General features: G+C 39.4%; 5 protein-coding genes across 5 annotated transcripts; 1 reads left to right on the top strand and 4 right to left on the bottom strand.

The window, feature by feature from the left end:
• Positions 1-2420: 2420 nt before the first annotated feature.
• RHIMIDRAFT_238211 (uncharacterized protein) lies at positions 2421-2894 on the bottom strand (the record flags this gene model as incomplete). Its single annotated transcript, XM_023608912.1, has 1 exon — positions 2421-2894. One exon carries the CDS (start codon positions 2892-2894, stop codon positions 2421-2423), a length of 474 nt encoding a protein of 157 aa, XP_023465254.1.
• A 45-nt stretch (positions 2895-2939) lies between these two features.
• On the bottom strand, positions 2940-3653 carry RHIMIDRAFT_313802 (uncharacterized protein; the record flags this gene model as incomplete). Its single annotated transcript, XM_023614891.1, has 1 exon — positions 2940-3653. One exon carries the CDS (start codon positions 3651-3653, stop codon positions 2940-2942), a length of 714 nt encoding a protein of 237 aa, XP_023465253.1.
• Positions 3654-5078: 1425 nt separating this feature from the next.
• On the bottom strand, positions 5079-6543 carry RHIMIDRAFT_238209 (uncharacterized protein; the record flags this gene model as incomplete). Its single annotated transcript, XM_023608911.1, has 2 exons — positions 5079-6136; positions 6216-6543. 2 exons carry the CDS (start codon positions 6541-6543, stop codon positions 5079-5081), a joined length of 1386 nt encoding a protein of 461 aa, XP_023465252.1.
• Positions 6544-10991: 4448 nt separating this feature from the next.
• On the bottom strand, positions 10992-11933 carry RHIMIDRAFT_297409 (uncharacterized protein; the record flags this gene model as incomplete). Its single annotated transcript, XM_023614275.1, has 3 exons — positions 10992-11412; positions 11460-11754; positions 11825-11933. 3 exons carry the CDS (start codon positions 11931-11933, stop codon positions 10992-10994), a joined length of 825 nt encoding a protein of 274 aa, XP_023465251.1.
• A 2299-nt stretch (positions 11934-14232) lies between these two features.
• Positions 14233-15054, top strand: RHIMIDRAFT_238205 (uncharacterized protein; the record flags this gene model as incomplete). Its single annotated transcript, XM_023608910.1, has 1 exon — positions 14233-15054. One exon carries the CDS (start codon positions 14233-14235, stop codon positions 15052-15054), a length of 822 nt encoding a protein of 273 aa, XP_023465250.1.
• Positions 15055-15433: the final 379 nt, after the last annotated feature.

The raw sequence follows: 15433 nt of genomic DNA, 5'->3' as shown, positions 1-15433 counted from the left end.
TATCGAAATTATTTACTGTGCAGGAACCAAACAAACGCAGGCCGATATTGGATTGCACGAACTTGAACCAGTACATTCAATGCAACCACTTCAAAATGGAAGGTGTACCAGCCTTACGGGAGTTGTTTGACAAGAATGATAACATGTGCAAGATAAATTTGAAAGATGCAAATGCAGTAGTGTCGGTACACGAGAACTCCAGGGATTTTTTGACCTTTTTACATCAAGGCGTGGTATACCGATACAAGAGTCTAGCATTCGGTCTCAATGTAGCGCCTCAGGCTTTCTCAAGCTCATGAAGTACGCCCTGGAACTATTACACAAGTCCGGAATCAGGTTTGTCTTTTACCTCGACGACATATGTGTACTAGCGAAGACGAAGGAAGAAATGCAAGAATACACATCCAAGATGATAGCTTATTTAGAACAATTGGGGTTTTTGGTCAACAGAAAGAAGAGAATCCTGGTACCCTCAACGGGCACAGTTGTTCCTTGGCTTCTTGTTCAATTCTCAAGATATGTCGATACAAGTTCCACAGATAAAAATACAGAAGTTAGATATCAGGACTCGACAACTGCTGAACAATAGGGAACAGAAATCTTGTCGATGGATAGCGAGCCTTACTGGAAAGACAACTGCTATGATACCGGTGATTGAGGAAGCACTTCTTCATGTGAGGTTTCTACAGAGGGTCCCGAAAACACTATGCTGACAAAGAGGTGTCAAATCTATAGTGGCTGCATTCAGATCAGGTGTAGAAATGCTCCCGAGGATGCACAGAGGCAGGAAAACAGGGGACAATAAAGCTTGCCCTTGGAGCAGTAAAGCAATAGTTTTACGACAAAGCCGTCGAAACCGAGGATATTCGTTAGCTGTCTGATGGATTATGAGTGGGAAGCAGATAAAAAGAACTAATAAGTCAATGACTTTCAATCAAAGAGTTTATTATGAAGAAGAAGAGAAAATTTTTATATTTGGATAAGAATACATATTCAAAGGGAGAGAAACTGAGTATGAGTTATTGAAACCGAGATCAATATTGCTATAGTGAACATGTGAATACGTTAGTATAAAATGTCAGTAGCTACCGTTATAGAATTGAGGCTTATATCTTATTGTGTGCTCTCATCTGATACGATAAAGAAGCAGAGAGTAGAATGTATGCTCTACTGTAAGTTTATACTCGGGTGTTATGATAATTTATCTCACTAAACACGTTACTGTCCGCAGACGAAGGTTAGTGGTCTGATGGCCATGGATGATAATATCACTGATCAAAAGCTTGCGTAATCCTGGATTAGCAGGAGATAGTGTTTGCAGAATATTGAGCGTATAGCACTAGGGAGAGCGTTCAGAAGGACTTGTTAAGACACGATGGATCGGCATAGCCAAGAAGGTCTTTGCGTTCAGGTGCTCCGAAATAGACAATGGTAATAGTTCATCGAAAGCTTGGAAAAGCAACTTGAATAGGTTATTCACGAGTTGGAGAAGGCGAGGCCAAAGAAAAGGGAACAGCACCGACCAGAGATGGCTGCTAGGATAGCCACTGATGTCAGCAAGGATACGCTCAAGGTAAGGGAGACAACGTAGAGACTGCGCCGTATGAGATCTGTTGGCAAGAAGCGGAAGCAACCAACATCACTGTAACGTCATTTGTTGGATGTGAAGATTCAATGCCCCTACACCACCATGTTTCCTTAGGTGAGACAGAGTCGCAAAACTGACCTTTAGAAATCGATAACCATTGAGAAAGGCACTGATCACTCCTCGGAACCATTGGAGCTGTGCAGAAGTCAATGGCAAGACACGCAGTGAGATAACTTGTGGTAGATTTAAGGTGTAAAAGACGAAGACAGGGACAAACAAGTATTTGTGAGAATTCGTTTATTCCTGAGAATTGAGATAATGCAAAATACAATGAAAAAGAGGGCTCTATTTATACTTTTTGATGTAGGTTAAATCAAGGTACGGTTTGATTCGCTCTGCTACGGTAATGGCTAAAGCTGCGGTGCCTGACTTACGACAATGATCTGGATGCTTACTAAATTACTCTAATTGGTTAATCTTATTTTAAAGACTACACATTGGAATAGTGCTTATAAATCATTTTATATTTCTTATTGACTACGCACGGACTCGTCTTATTATGGAAATTATAATCTTCGTCTATAATACACAGGACATGCTAGAGTTTGGAAAACAGCAGCGCGTTCAGTACTGTCACGCGACCGCGGATCGACAATGACCGCTGAGAGTGCAAGGTGCAGGCTATTTGTGCTTTAAGCAATAGCTGGTCGACGAATGAATTACGCTGAGCTATACTGGTGTAAACGGGATAACCTAAGTAAACCAATGGTTGTGGCGACGTCTTGTCGTGCCAGGATGTAATTGGTGTGGGAAGTTGGTGTAGGAAGTTAGTTCATGTTGTCGAGAGAGCACCAGAGAGAGAAAACGCTTTAGTCTTCGAATGGTTCAACTTGGCGTTGGAAGAGCGCTCATAAAGCGTAATAATCTGCAGGAGAGCGGACATATCACTTGTCGAATTGAGTAAGTCCAACGTATCATTAACATAAGCTAACACTTTGATCGGTTCAAGTGAGTCCCTAGTCCAAAAGGTGCTTTTAGAGCTGAAGAGGATGTTAAGAGCTGACTGGGTATGTTCATCCTCAGCGTTAGTATCATGTAACGAGAAGATAACTAACGATTGGAGACGAAGATGGCGAACGAAGGATTGACGTTTTTTAGGAAGAGATAGCTTAGCAACCCTTCGGTAGTTAAGAGATCCAATATTTAGAGTAGTAAATTTGCTGTGATTATTATTATTATTTGTCGAGTGAGAGACGAGCAGGTCGCTAAAGTTGGAATTAGTATTGTTATTCATAAGGTTATTCATAATTAGCAAAGTATTAGAATATGTAATTTAAAATGAAGGACTTACTTAATGACATGGAGAAGAACTGACCGTGTCAGTATCATTCTCCATCCCGTGGCCCAAATGTGTAGTAACAGCGACCGATGTGCCTAACGTGGAACGTTTGGAATAATGAAACTTCTCTCCAGTTTGACCCCTATTAAGACGAGAAAATTTGCGAGTAGGGTTAATGGATGCCTTATTTTTAGCGATTTTAGCCGCAGATTTCTTGATAGAAAGCGTCGAAGAAACCATAAATTCGTTGTCAGAATCATCCATATCGACATCGTTTAAGATTTCTGTTGACGTTGTGTGATCTAATATTGGCTGAGTAGCGACATTCTCCTGTACAGGAATAGGGTCAAAGACAAGGTCTACTGAGGAGTCTGCACTAGGCATCGGAGCTGCGGTTTGATACTTGGGGGCAGGTGCAGAGGTCACTTCCTCAGAGGTCGTTGGAACTTCATGTAGTACCGGTTCGGGGGAAGTTGGTAGAGTAGTGGACGATAGTGTTTCAACAGGGCGAGAAAGAACAATGACAGGTGCTTCGTAACTACTGTCGACAGGGGTAGGTCGACGGCATTTGGAGGCTGTCTGATTAGGGTTTGTAATCTTAGGGCAGCTGCAAGCGATGTGACCATGGCTATGGCGTACGAAGCAGGTACGCGTTTCAGTCGAAAGTGAAGGACAATCCTTCCTAATATGGCCCATAGCCTTACAGTAAATGCAATGTTTGTCCATTTTGGACCACGTACCCAAGCATGAATGGTCACCATCAAGAGGTACCTATATATCAAAGGATCAAACTTAATTTCAGAGCTAGGCGGTCTTTCTAGGCAAATGCGCCCATTACCGGAAAACCAGTGCAGGGCCCAATCATCAAGATAAATAACTAACTTTCTAACTATACTGTACCGGGCGAAGTTATTCAATAGCTTATCTCTTAACTGTTCAATAGGCGTAATAAAAATCTTAGTTAAATTTGCTCCCGGAGTGCACGGTCCAGGTGTACAGCAGGTGAGGTAGTAAAAACTTGATTTTCGACGACCAAGAGGGTCGCTACTGTCGTAGAACAATGTCTGCTTATGACTGACATTGAGATAAACGATTGTAGTCAGTATGAATAGAGTGAATTCATACATTATAAGATTTAGTGTACACATTTCTAGCGATAAGTTAAATTAAATAGAATCTCTCCTTTGAATATGAGTCATTGCTTCTTTATATAAAAGGATATACTTCTTTAAAAGACGATTCTTCTCACGGTAAAAGCAGTAACATAGCCCAGATCATGAAATGAGCGATAAGATCAGCGTCAGGAACGAATTAAAAGTTTTCTTTATGAACTCAGGAATCGCTAGTCAATCACATTCTCAGTAATTATAATCCACGCTTAGAATAGTGGCTTACCAGCCATTTGATAGCAACTATAAATAGTAAATCCTTTATTCAATTGCATGTTCCTTCTGTCTTTATCCCAGAATAAAGATTAGTCTTAAAGAGTATTTCTTTTGTCTTTGTCTTGTGTCATTTAAACCATTACATAACAGCTACAGCTTCTTTGCAATGTTCAGCAGAAATGAGGGTGACTTCGACGACTATGCCTTGGGTGTCTTCATGGGTGATAAAGCCCAATCCTACACCGAAAGGAAACTTTTCGCTGAGGGCGATGTTAAAAGGAACCTTAATATTCTCGAGACGATGGGGAATTTCGATAAAACACAGAATAATCAGTGATACCCGTTTGATGAATTGAATAGGTCAATTGTGCTGTCTTAGTAGTAGAGTCAAAGGATCGGTATAAAGAGATTTCCTTTCGAACTGTAGAGATTCCTTTGGGAGATGTCTTGGTTGTTTATGAAAGGGAAGCGGTCGCGGCATAGGTACGAGTTGCAGTTGGTTGTGAAGAGTTGACAATATCAGTGTCTGTGTGAGGAGTGCTCGAGGGGGCACTTGGATTAATATTGGGTGATATAGGTGCAATGTCTGTGGCATTGATCCAAAAGTATCGTTAAGTGGAAGAACCATGATGAGTTTACAAACATAATCACCTCGAGTAGTGTCAAGTATCATTCTCTATCGAATGAATTCTCTGGAGAATTTTATTAGACGATCGGATAGAGCCAACAAGGAAGGATATATGCTGCTTCAGAGTGAGCATCTAGATCATTCTTGCATCGCGTCAAAGAACGTGTCTTCTTCTTGGTCATCCATATCGAAATCTGCTCGTTCTTCTTCCGTTGATGTTGATGAATCTGTTGATAATAATATCTGCGTGAAATTGAAGCATGGCATATGTTCTCGTTGATAATGGTTTTCAAAAGTCGAAGAGTTTGTCCAATTTCTAAGAGTAACAATATCTTCTTTTGGGATACCAAGGCGTAGAGCTAACGAGGATGCAATAGATCTGACGCTTACATTTCGCTCTTCTGTGGAAATTCTAATCATGCTGCGGAGCCATGTAGAGATTGTTGACGTGGCTAAAGGCTCTTGTGGACACCTTGAATTCACGAAAAGCGAAGAACAAGTGGAAAAGTGTGATAATGAGGGGTGATCTCTAAGAGCTATGAATGTTCTAACAGGACAAAGAGAGTAGTCTTGGTTCGGAAAGATTGTAAAGGGTTTGATGATACGACGATGGTCACGAGTTTCTTTTGAAGAGACCACTTGAAATGTCAGTTGAAAACCATTGTTGATGTCTGCCGACTGCAAATCGATACAATGGAGTCCTGAAGGTCGTAAAAAGGCTGTCATCGCTAGGAGAAAGGCTGTTTTCTTCTGCAAGAGGGGCAGTGGTGTGGACGTGGAAGATTGAATCTGTCGTATATAGTTCAGAGTTGGGGAAATGTCAATTGTTGGGCGATGGATTTCTTTCGGAGGCACCCTGCGAGTAAGTGTATTAAGAAGGCTATTTACCAAGTGTAGTTCGTTGTCCAGTGAGGCTTTATTTTGATGAAAAGCTAGGATGGAAGAACGGAACAAGCGCAATGTTGAGGAGGAATAACCAAATTGATAGTGCATATCCGAAAGAAAATTGACAATGTCTGCAGCTGAAAATCCATTGATATTTACGCGGTGCTGTAAGGACCATTCTAAAAAGAGAAATTGCCCACGTCGGTAAGTGCAGTTGGTGGTTGAGTTTTCAAGACGTCGATCCAGTAAGATAGAAGACGACACATCAGATAAATCAGGAATGGATCCTACACCAGACCTGAAACTCTCCGCTTGGAGAGTTTCCACCAGATAATAAGTACTGGGGAGATTTTAGATTATTATCCTCCCGTATTTGGCCACGATTCATACGACTACGGGCTTCAGGAAGTATATTTGGTGGTACATAAGAAGGGCAACGGATAGGTAGGTAATTGTCAATGATACTAGTACGATCTGCATCGGAGAGCATTGGAGCAGTAAAGAGATATCGGTCAAGACCAAAGCGATATTTTACCAAAAGATCTGGAGTCCAGTCGTAGTGGAGACGAACTCCAAAAGCATGCAAGGGAGAATGCAATGAACTATCAGTCGCGCTTGGAGATGCTTGACGTTCTTGTACCAATTGCTGTACAATAGCTTGAGTTTCAGCCAATTGCTGGCGAAGCGCATTAAAAGATTCTTCAGTAAATTCTGACATAAAGGATGATCTAGATGCGGTTTTGACCGAGCGAAAAAGAAGATCAAATAATAATTATAGGACATTGTATTTCTTTATTGGTTTTATTGGTTTTAAATTTCACTATTCTAAATAAAAAGAAGGTCACAGTATATATCCTTCCTTGTTGACTCTATCCGACCGTCTCATAAAATTCTCCAGAGAATTCATTCGACGGAGAATGTTACATAATTTGCGTGTTCCTAGTAATTCCCTTTGAAGCCTTGGTGCCTTGATTTTGTTAATTACTATATAAAGAAAATAAGCCAGATCTCAGCATAAAAAAGCATCATTTTATTGGATAAGCCGTCTTCTAAATGTTATGAGTTACAATGAGTCTTTGTAGGTTATTACTACAGTAATTTTTAAGGTATTTTTAGGCTAGCAGACTAAAAAATACTTTTCAAAAAGGAAGTCGGTCAAGGATTTTTTGAATTTCAACAGGTATTTTTTCGAGTCAGAGTTGAATCTGAAGGTTCAAATGCTGCTTCAGCTTTTTTCGAGTTTTTTCTAACCTTATACATGTCATCAAAGTATATTTCAAACAACGCTTATACGTAGGTGATATAAGTGCGTGCATTAATACAGTTCACAAGATGTTGACAATAATTATTCTTGCATTTGAAGATCAATTTCATTTTTCTCATGTGTCTCTTCCTTACCCTATTAATAAAAGGATTACAAAGAGAAACATTTACCTTCTTATATTCTAAATCATTTCCGAATTAAAACTACTTATTCACAGATTATCACAATGTTCATAGCGTTTTCGCGTGTATATAAGAAAAAACAGGGCTTCGATATTTATAAAATATCATTCTTTGATCATAGATGATTTAGAGTTCTTCTTTTTTTTTTTGTAAAAAGGAGTTCTTCTTTTAGACGGCACTTGAATTTGTACCCGACCAGTTGTTGATCTGGGAGTTAAAACCTAGGCACAAGCAGGAGAGTATTTATTCTACGGTTAAACAATTTTATTTATTTGTTTATGAAAAATATAAAGGCCACAAGGGGAACGTGAAATTTTTATTATATCGTTTTTGCCCTGACCAGTTCAAGTTGTGAGGCAGTATCTAAAAATCCCTCTGGGCTCGAGGGCAAAAATGCTTTGGCTGACAGGTTCACGGAACAAGTGTTAAAAACACTGCTATGAAGGATTAAATAACCATTTAATCAGTTTCTGCCCTGGGTCAGATGACGATGGTGACTCTTTTTCATGGTATATGCAATCAAGCTCATCTAAGGTAGCGCAGATTATGGGCCATCTGATAATCCAAAACGATCTTGTTTGAAAAGAGCGTGGTTTTCGAGTGAGAAGCTTATTTAAAAGGAGGGACAGAGGATCAGTTATAGACTTCGTTATTTGTAGACGGTGATGCATATCGAGGCAATAGATGGCATGTTGTTTTGTAAGGAGCTGTGAGGTGTGTCGGAGGCAGCGAGTAGTGTTATAGTTGGGTAACCAACCAAGACGCCACCGTATGCATCGGCTTCTTTCTAGCCTTGTCATAGGTAACCAAAGAATTAGATCCAAAGAGATTGTTGAGCGACACAGTGAGATCAGATTTGAGCTGCGTGCAGTACGCCGCTGTCCTAGGTTATCTTGTAGATATTGCAGACCTATCTTCTTTAATAATCGTTTATCTAGTATATCAGTATATTGCGCACAACGTTTCCACAGGGGCGTTTTTGATAAGTATACCACTGTGAATGACTTGTGGAGAGGCGTATATGTGGAAATAAGTAAGTTAGAAGCGCATCATTTGGCAATGACAGAGATCGTAAGAGGAATTGCGCTTGTAGTATATGGGTACGTTCTGTCATAGTCGGCAACTTCGTCAGTTGTAGCATTACTTTTATAGAGGATCTGCAAGAACCACCAAATATTCTGCGTAAGCACGTATTTTGAACGTCTTCCAGTTTGTTGAGCAAAAGAGAGCTAACCTTGCTAATAGCAAGACCATATTCTAATTGAGATCGGACTATTTGTTTGTAAAAACGAGTAGCAAGCAGCCGGTTGAGACCATTGGGATTAAGTCCAATCATAGCTAATTGATTCATGGTCGCTAGTGATTTGTTTATGTTGTTAGTAAGAAGCTCGAATGTATTTAGATAACCTCCAGGGTGAAAAGGGACCCCAAGGTAATAAAAGGAAGTTCTAGTCGGAAGCAGGTCTCCATAAAGGCAGTAATTAAGCGATTGATCTGTAGGGTTTAAAACTACACATTTGCTAGATTCCATCTATGGCCAAGGTCGTAACTGTGATTTTCACATATTCTCAACAGATCTTTCATGTGTTCTTTGTTAGTGATGAGCACTACGTCGTCCGTATATAAAAGGCAGTTGATCAATGGGGCTAGCTGGAGTGTCGAAATATCTTGTGGCATAGGCCGTGATCGAAGCAGCTTAGGGAGTTCATTAATGTAAATAGAGTATAAGAAAGGCGAGAGAATAAAACCTTGAAGGACACAGGTCATAGGGGAAAATCGAAAGGAAGTGGCATTGTTCAACAGAACTTCAATCTGGTCTTCATCGAAAATACTCTGAAGTAGGCAAATAATCGCCTTCGGTGCTGTTGTTTCTAAAGCTTTCCATATAAATCGGCAATCGACAGTATCATATGACGATTTGATGTCTAGAAAGGCTAGTAATGGAGTAACATGATAGTAGTGGCGAAGGATGTTGCAGATTTCCACTAGGCATAGTGCTTGATCCAGCGAACCTCTAGCTTGACGAAAACCACTTTGAGCCAGATCTAAGGGTGGACTATTATTAATAAGATATTGAAGAAGACAGCGCTCCAATAGTTTACGTAGCACGGAAGTAAGACTAATTGACCTATAATTGCTGGAGTCGTTTGGATCACCTTTTTTATAGATTGGTATCACTTGCGCTATTCTCCAGTTGGACGGTGTATATGACCATTTCCAGCATAGTTGGAATAACCGGAGCGAGAAAGGTGAAATTTGTTCTAGAATAGGAACTAACATTTCTTGTCGGATATGGTCGACACCAGGAGCTTTTTTAAGAGACGGTCGTTTGATGGATGCCTGTATGTTCTCTAGTGAAGTAGGGCTACCTTTGTCATCAAATGGGCCAAAGGAAGTTGGTAGTACATTTAAATCTTGACTTATATCTTGCAGTAAGTTTCCCGAGTATATTGACTGTAAGTGAGAAGCCATAGTATTAGCCGCATGCCGAGGTCCTTCTATAGAACTAAAGAAGGGCTGTAAGTTTCTGTTTTTACGAATTTTATAGAACTTTACGATAGCCTTTGTATACTCGCTGTGTTCCATTTGTTCACAGAACTGACGCCAAGTTTCCTTTCTTCGACGTAAAACAAGTTGCCGTAGATATGCTTTGGTTTCCTGGTAAAGGATCCAGTACTTGAGACAGTTTAGCTCACGAGCTTTTCTCCATTTTTGATAATAGTACTCCTTGAGCTTAAAGGCATCCTGCATTTCTGGTGTCTAAAAGTATTTGGCTTGAGAGTCTTTTTGATTTGTTTGCCGTCCGCAAATTTGGTCCAGAGATGTATATATGGCTTGGCAAAATTTAATGTTAAACTCTTCGATGTGATGAATTGCAGAATGTCTGTTGTTGAAAGAAGGAGTAGAGGATGGAAGCAGTTTCTTTGTAGAGTTTGTGAATGCTTGTCTATATTTTTCCATTGTTTTTGGTTTCTGCAGTTTCCTCAGGTGCCATAGCATTCTCTTCGGTGGTAGATGGTTTGGGTTATGTTAAGTATCCGAAAAGAAAAAGTCATGAGTTTATGATTAGAGTCGAATGACAGATCGTCTCTAATCGTCAAGTGGGGCGAGTCAAGTTCAGTAGTACTGAGAAAGTAGTAGATGATACTACTGCCTTGATAGGTAATAGAGGTAGGGTGCCCATATTTCAGTCTTGAATTCCTGGTAATTAGGTCATATGATTGTATTCAGTCTTGTAATATCCGGCCACGAGTGGTAAAGAGAGAGTCTCCAGTATAAAATCCCACTCTTGCATTAAAGTCACTACAAATTACCGTTGAGTTGGTATTGGGGATATTCAAGGGTAACAATTCCAAGAATTCAGAAAACTCTGCATGAGATAGAGAAGGAGGCAAATAAAAACAGCGAACGAGCGTGTTGGCTATGTGAAGGAGAGAACATATTTGGCTAGTAATGTGTGATTATGCTGAATATGGTGGACTGAGTAAGGAAAAGCGGGGTTGATGAGTTAAGTGAAGTCGAGACTACCTCGGTGTTTTGACGATTGGATAGGCTGACTATAGGTGTGAAATTGTTTCCATGAAATAGGATATTTGTTTGGCGGAAGAAGCCAGGTTTCAGTGATTAATAAGGCAGAAGAAGGTTTAACTAGTTTAAGGATCGGCCAGATGGCTTGTTTCGGTAAGCCAGTAGCATTAAATAACGAAAGAGAAATAATTCTCATAGTAGATGAGAGGAGTTATTCTCAAGGCCTTGCTTGGACGTCTCAATGTCATGGTCAAGATATAAGACTTCGGTAGATTTGGATTCCTTTGATGCAAGTGTGTCATTAAGGGCTTCTTTGTTAATCCAACCTTGGCTGTAGAAATAGCGTGCCATTGCGTATTTAACAGGTGCACGAATGTATGTAAGGGCACGTTTTAATCGGCCCCGATGATGCATGACGGCATAAGAGTCTCGTTCTTCCTTGGTATTCTGGGCGTAGTGAGGGTCCATGAGAGTAGAACCGCCGCTAGGGTTAAAATCCTCTTTAGTATGTACTTTAAACTTTCGAAGATGGGCCTTAAGTTCGGGAGTGTAGTCATTGTGAACTAGGAGAGCCACAACATTTCTAGTGGGATAATATATGCCCAGGATTCGGCTATTATTAATCTCCAGCTTACGGAGACGGCTTATTAATTGACTAACAGGCACTCGAGCTTTGGTGGGTAAATAGATATATTGAAAATCATGGTTATCGGAGGGAGGTTGGAGAAAACGAGCAGCAATCTCTTGTCTTTGGAGACGACGCTGTTGTCGTTTTCTAACGTCCATTGCTTGATGAGGTTGAGGTGGTTAGTATCTCTCCAAGAGAAGGGTGATTGAGTAGCGGCTGGCAAAGTGGGGGAATCATCGTCACTGCTGTCGACGGTTGATTGAGAGGGAGCTTGCACACGTTGATTGCGTAGAGTTGCTAATTCTGCATGTGCATGCTGGAATTCAGCTAGTTTGTTTCAATCCAGTATATAATTGTTGAATGGTTGCTTGTAACTGAGCGATGTCTACAGTTTCACCATTGACATTGTCGGGTTGTTCATCCTCATATCTAGAAATTTTCATAGCGTTGCGATCCGAAGAGTGGAGGGTCGTTTCTGCAGAGATAAGACCAACAATCTCAACCATAGTAAGTGCGTTATAAGTTTTGCCACAGGATTTGCAGATAAAGGTAGGTTGAAGAGGATTGCCAGGTGTATTACCGTTGCGAGAAAAGAGTTTGTCTCTTTACAGTTACGGCATACAAGTTGTCGTCTTAGTGAATTAAATCTCTTAGTTAAACAATGGATTTGTTCAACAGTAAGTATATTCTTAGTGACTTTGTGGCCTCTGTTGATTGAACTCATAGTAGGTATTGGTTTATTATATGGAAACTCTGTTGAATTGCTTTGATGTATCAATACAGAATTCACTTTCCAAATAAGGTAAAGAGTATGCGATAGTTGTGGAAATCGGAAAAGCTCCTGTATTTATTCTACAGTATTTCCAGAAAGTAATGTCGCAAAAATTTAATTTTTACAATACAAAATATATAGGAATACGACATTTTGGCGCGACATTAATTTTTAGAAACACTGTATTTCAGTTCTATTGTTATGTCATTGTGAAGCTTCATCTTATCTTATTGTATTCATTGGTCCTCTACGTGTCTCAGTACAGCCTTATTGTCAACATTGGATCACAAATGGTTTACTTCAAAGACTATAAAGTTTATTCATCATTCGTAATTTATTATTTGTTCCTTATGATGCAATTCACAGTCAGATCTAAAGTGAACTTTGCCTGCATGAGTGATGCTATTCAAGCTTTATTGTATAATTTATCGTTATGTCTAATTTATAACACCAAACAAACCACACTTACATTCAATATTATGTACAATACTGAATTATAAGAGAAGCATACATCGATGAGTCTGTAATAATATCTTTATTATGCTGAGAGTTCATCATTAAAAATAGCATTATTTTATAAGAAAACAGGATTATCGCATGGATTTATCACGGATCAATGGGCAATGGGCATAACACATCTATAAGAATAATACATTTTATGGTCAGTCTTTTTTTTCTTTTTCTTTCTTCAAAGAGTAACAACATGGAGTATCTATGGGGTAAGTAACCCAAAAAACAATTATGTATAGTCAACATTAATTTTGTTTTCGCGTGCATTTTCGCGTGTGCTAGCGTTTTTCACCTTTTTTTTTTGATATTTCTTCCCGCCCCAAAACACACACCTTTATCTTTTTCATCAAACCTTCAAATGTCACAAGAGTATATAAATTCTCTCTCTCAGATCGCAGATGCACAGTTAATTCTTGTCTCTAAAGTGCAATTGCAAAGAATCCGTCAAGCAGAAAAGGTATTTGAGCAACTACTATTAACAAGGTTTCACCCGTTTCTAACTCTTTATTATCATTGTTTCTATATTTTTAACAGCTTCTAGAAGAAGAGAGTACCAGTAGTTCAAATTCAAACAAAAAGCGAAAGGTATTGGTTTGGAAATGCAAAAAATTAGAAAAACGTAGTACGAGTAAATTTTGGTGCTTCCAAATGACAGTAGCAAAAGACTACTTAATGAGAATATGAGCTTTTCCATCCCTTTTCTCTCCATCAGTTTTTACTGCTGTTAACTGATAAAAAAAAGTATTCATTAATTTATCAACCTTTAAGTATGTATTATCCTATAGTTATCAAAGACAATTTACTAATAGAAATAAAAAGCTGTCTATAAAAAGCACAAAAGTCTCTGTTTCTAGTTGTTTAAATTTCAGTATTTTTTATTATGCGGCAAATAATAATCATTTTGAAATAATAGACTGACTAACTACTTCCCTATTATAGTCTGTCTAACAACTGTATCTTGGATATTTCGAATGCAGCAAACAATTCACAAGTGAGTTACTTCACCGTCTCGATTCAAAAGTCAATACAGACAAAATTCACAATTCCAGCAACCGAGCTAGATTCTCGAAACATCAGTTGCTTAATAAAGCAAATAAAAAAGGTAAATATTTGCTTTGTTAATGAATATCATAATAAATGATATAACTTGTTATTTTGTATAATTCTCTCTTTTATTTAGATCAATACAACGAAAGCTATAAATAAAGCAATTGCTACTATAGAAAAACACTCGCCAAGAAACATCAAAGAAAAAAATATCAAAAGAATTTATGATTATATGTAAAGTAGATGTATTTGTTGATTGTAAATGGGAAGATAGAATCTAACAACATTTTTTTTGTAGCTTATCAATGCATGCTGAATGAGCGTGGATCTTCAATACTACAGTTGACGAAAGGAGGACAGAGGTTGTGGTATAAGCTCTTCGAGCCGCGTTTTTTATTTGAAAATATATAAAATAAACAAAAAAGTGTAGCCTATCTCTTTTAACCCTTTTCAAGCCGCGCACCGTGGGCAGTATTATGGAAAGTGAACACAATGTACAACAAAACCAGAATCTCTCTCCTGAGCAAATCGAAGAACTGTACCAGCAATTTGCCGCTCGATTTCGAATCGAAGAAGAACAACGAAAACACTATCAACTTATCCTCCCAGAGGCCATTCAGACAGACCTGGAAGAGGCTCCCAAATTGGAGATGCAGTCAAACATCAAAAAACACATCCGTGATCTTCCCAACTACGAAGGAGGTGACTGGACAATCAATGAGACAATCAATAAAGAGTTTACACCTGACATCAAGCGATTCCAGATCGATGCTTACCAAGCCCTTCAAAGTCGTTACAAAGATGCGGAAAGAATCCGCAACACAGCAAAGGCAGCCATAGATATCTACGAAGACTTGGTCTACATATCCACGCATAACACAGATCCAACCGCTTTCGCAAACATCATCGAAAAAGCAAGGAGATGGGCGATTTATGGCTTCATCACAGCAAGGGATATCGATAGAGAAGCACGAGATTTGGCCATTAAAGCACTTAAACTTCCTTCCACTCTTAAATATCTCGAAACAAGTCAAGAGGAAAACAAACGAATGGCATTCTCTCCCGAGTCTGTCAAGGAGATTGCCCAAGCCAGATTCGAAACAGCTCTTTTACAACGAGCAGCCAACAGTCGGTTCACGAGTTATAGACAGGGGTACAACAACCCCCGAGGCTCAGCTCATCGAGTTAGAGGACAGGGAAGAGGACGATATTTTTTTGGAAGAACCAATTACAAACAACAGCAACCAACAGAGAAGCTCCAACATACGAATTCAAACCCAGCAAGCCAACAGCAGTAACAGATCAATCAGTACATCATGCACCGTTGCCAATATCTTTAACTTCAACCTTAGCACAAACAGACAGATACCTGACACAAAAAACAACAATCAACAACAATGCGACGATGCAATTCAACAATCACAAAAATTACAACACCATCAACACCATCAACACAATCAACACTCCAACCAACAATTACTCAGTACCACTAGACGGAATTCTTCCTGGCGGGAGGTTGCAGCGATTTTTACCATATTGGCAATCTACTATTCAACATCCATGGCCATTATCGGTCATTTCGGAAGGTTACAGAATCCAATGGGAGACCAAACCAGCAGCCTGGAGGACCGCGCCATTGCGACTATCCGACGAAGATCACCAAGCAGCAACAATAGC

Source organism: Rhizopus microsporus (genome assembly GCF_002708625.1).
Source record: "Rhizopus microsporus ATCC 52813 unplaced genomic scaffold scaffold_10, whole genome shotgun sequence".
Taxonomy (NCBI): domain Eukaryota; kingdom Fungi; phylum Mucoromycota; class Mucoromycetes; order Mucorales; family Rhizopodaceae; genus Rhizopus; species Rhizopus microsporus.
Note: the sequence above shows the minus strand (reverse complement) of the source record. Positions and strands in the feature narration are given on the sequence as shown.